Genomic DNA, 2500 nt, shown 5'->3' with positions numbered 1-2500 from the left:
TTAAATGTGCCCCTAACTCTAAATTATTTTGCATAAGAATGCGAAAATGTAAAAGAAAAAAGAAAAAATATGGAAACTTTCAACCTTACAGTTGCACTGGCTTGTAAAATACTTGAAGATTTTGCATAAAAAGTTACGAATGGTGTAAAAGGTTTTGAATTTTGAGTTCAGCACAGGTATAAAAACAGCATGACGCTATAGATACTCTATGATTACTGATGAAAGGCTAACAGGTAAACAGTTTAGACAAGGACTGAAAAAATACATGAATGTTTGTGTAAAAAGTCTAATTTTTAGCTTCCATAGGAATGGGTTAATTAAAGTATAATCAAGTAAGTAAAGCAGAAATGTAAATATTAAAAGAGAATGAAAATTTAATTCTGCTTTTTAAAAATAAAGTAATGTAGACTTTTATTGCAAACTACTGCGAACAGAAAACACCAGTAGCTTTATTACTCAGAAATTTACTTAAGATAAGAGCATCTGTTAAGAAAAAAAGGAACTCTGTTTGGACTTGACAGTAATAAAGACAGATTTATTGCATACTCACTTGTTAAACAAAAGATAAGCAGGCAGCGTAATATCCACGCCGTTGGCATCGTCTTAGAAGTCCCCGATAGACAATAAACAATCACGTCTTTATTGGAAGGTCTCGCCGAGTCCGGCAGGTCACAATAGAAATGGTTTCACTTCCAGAGTGATTACTGAGACCATTTTAAAATAGCAGATTCGGTTAATATTCACAATATTACTTCCAATGTCACTCCAAGATATTCCAGCAAGGGATAATTTCTGGCAGTCCCTTATATTGTCAGTTCAACAGCCCTTTCGTAATTCTTTCCTGTTTCATGAAAAATTTCACCTTATGACATTCACTTGTGTCTTGCAGTAATTCACAATTTCGTTCTTAAGTGTTTTTCTATTGATACAGTTGTTTTACACACAATACTTGTTTTCATTAATATGAATGATGTCTTCCGTTCACCAGTGAATTCCTATGTTTATGGGAAAGGTAGATCTTCACTAAGGCCATGCGAAAGTAGTCATTGCGTCTTGCCCTGAGCGCACGATCTGTAAAACAAAGAGTCTTTTGAAAACCAAATATCACAAGTGTGAAGAAATTCACATCGTTTTACTTAATATAAAGTCAAGAAGAGTTGGGAAGTCATGAACGATAACTAGCCTATAAAACCTAACTCACTCTCAAGTAAACATACAGTTTCACATGAGGAATATCCAGAAAAAAATGTGCGAGTAAAAATTACCAGTGTTATTTATAGTATGGTTGCACTTTATGAACACCAACCATATCATAATTCCTGAAACAGGAATATAACCCTTTTTCCTATCATCTGGTCACATCAGAATTAAATATAAACAGATGAACGTAAGAAAAAAAATACTCATGATCAAGGGAGAGTGTTAGATCCATTTAGTAGATTTATTTTTTTATTGCTTTCAATTGTTTCGTCATAGAGATCCAAAGCGGATAAGTGGTCAGACTTAGAGTATTTTCTGAATTGACTTGTTTTATGCTGAACTGACCAAATGCACGAGGCAGTCCAAAAGCCAGACTTGAATAGGTGACCGTTATGAAATGTCGTGTGGAAATCTATGTGGTCAGAGGACAAGGCTGGAAACCTCATCCTGATTTGTGTGCTCATAAACGACGGAAAGATAACATTCGAGCAACTCCTTTAAAGAATATAAAATCGCATTTATATATATATATATATATATATATATATATATATATATATATATATATATATATATATATATATATATATATATATATATATATATATATATATATATATATATATATATATATATATATATATAATCAGCAACAATGAAGAAGGATATGCACATATAAATAAAACAAAGAGATACCGAAAAAGCATTATATTTTAAATAGTATCTCTACCCTTTTACGAACTATAGTGGTTGTGTTTGAACACGGGAGAACTATTTATACAAGAAGTTTCAAAATGTCAGGCATTTAAGAGTTACAGAGTTCGTTAGGTTCCGTACGAGATAAAAAAAAAAAGAGAGAGGAAGAGGTCATCTTCTGTGGAAAAGCGACTCAAAAAATATATTTCTCGACCTAACAAAATCTATATCCCTTAATTGCCTGTCATTTAGAAACTCCTTGTATAAATAGTGTTCCTCTGTACTAACAGAACCATGAGTGTTCATTAAGGGGTGGAGATTCAACTCGGGATTCACACAGACACACGCACGTATACACACACAGACGCATATATATATATATATATATATATATATATATATATATATATATATATATATATATATATATATATATATATATATATATATATATATATATATATATATATATATATATATATTATATATATGTATATGTATATATAATATATTATATAATATACTGTATATATACATATATATGTGTGCATGTGTGTGTAGTTTTAGCACAAAAAAAACCTATGAAGTAAACGTAAAAATCAAG

General features: G+C 30.6%; 2 protein-coding genes across 2 annotated transcripts in view; one reads left to right on the top strand and one right to left on the bottom strand.

Annotated features, from left to right (window-relative positions):
• Positions 1-2500, top strand: part of LOC136826658 (ankyrin-2-like) — a 745006-nt gene that overhangs the window by 263712 nt on the left and 478794 nt on the right. The window lies entirely within an intron of this gene.
• LOC136826659 (zwei Ig domain protein zig-8-like) overlaps positions 1-2500 on the bottom strand; it is a 38753-nt gene that overhangs the window by 14040 nt on the left and 22213 nt on the right. Inside the window, exon 2 of the mRNA XM_067084014.1 lies at positions 551-1071. Within this exon, the coding sequence (XP_066940115.1) occupies positions 551-599 (49 nt within the window). The 5' untranslated portion in view covers positions 600-1071. The remainder of the gene's footprint in view (positions 1-550; positions 1072-2500) is intronic.

This window comes from Macrobrachium rosenbergii, chromosome 41, assembly GCF_040412425.1.
Source record: "Macrobrachium rosenbergii isolate ZJJX-2024 chromosome 41, ASM4041242v1, whole genome shotgun sequence".
Lineage (NCBI taxonomy): Eukaryota > Metazoa > Arthropoda > Malacostraca > Decapoda > Palaemonidae > Macrobrachium > Macrobrachium rosenbergii.
Note: the sequence above shows the minus strand (reverse complement) of the source record. Positions and strands in the feature narration are given on the sequence as shown.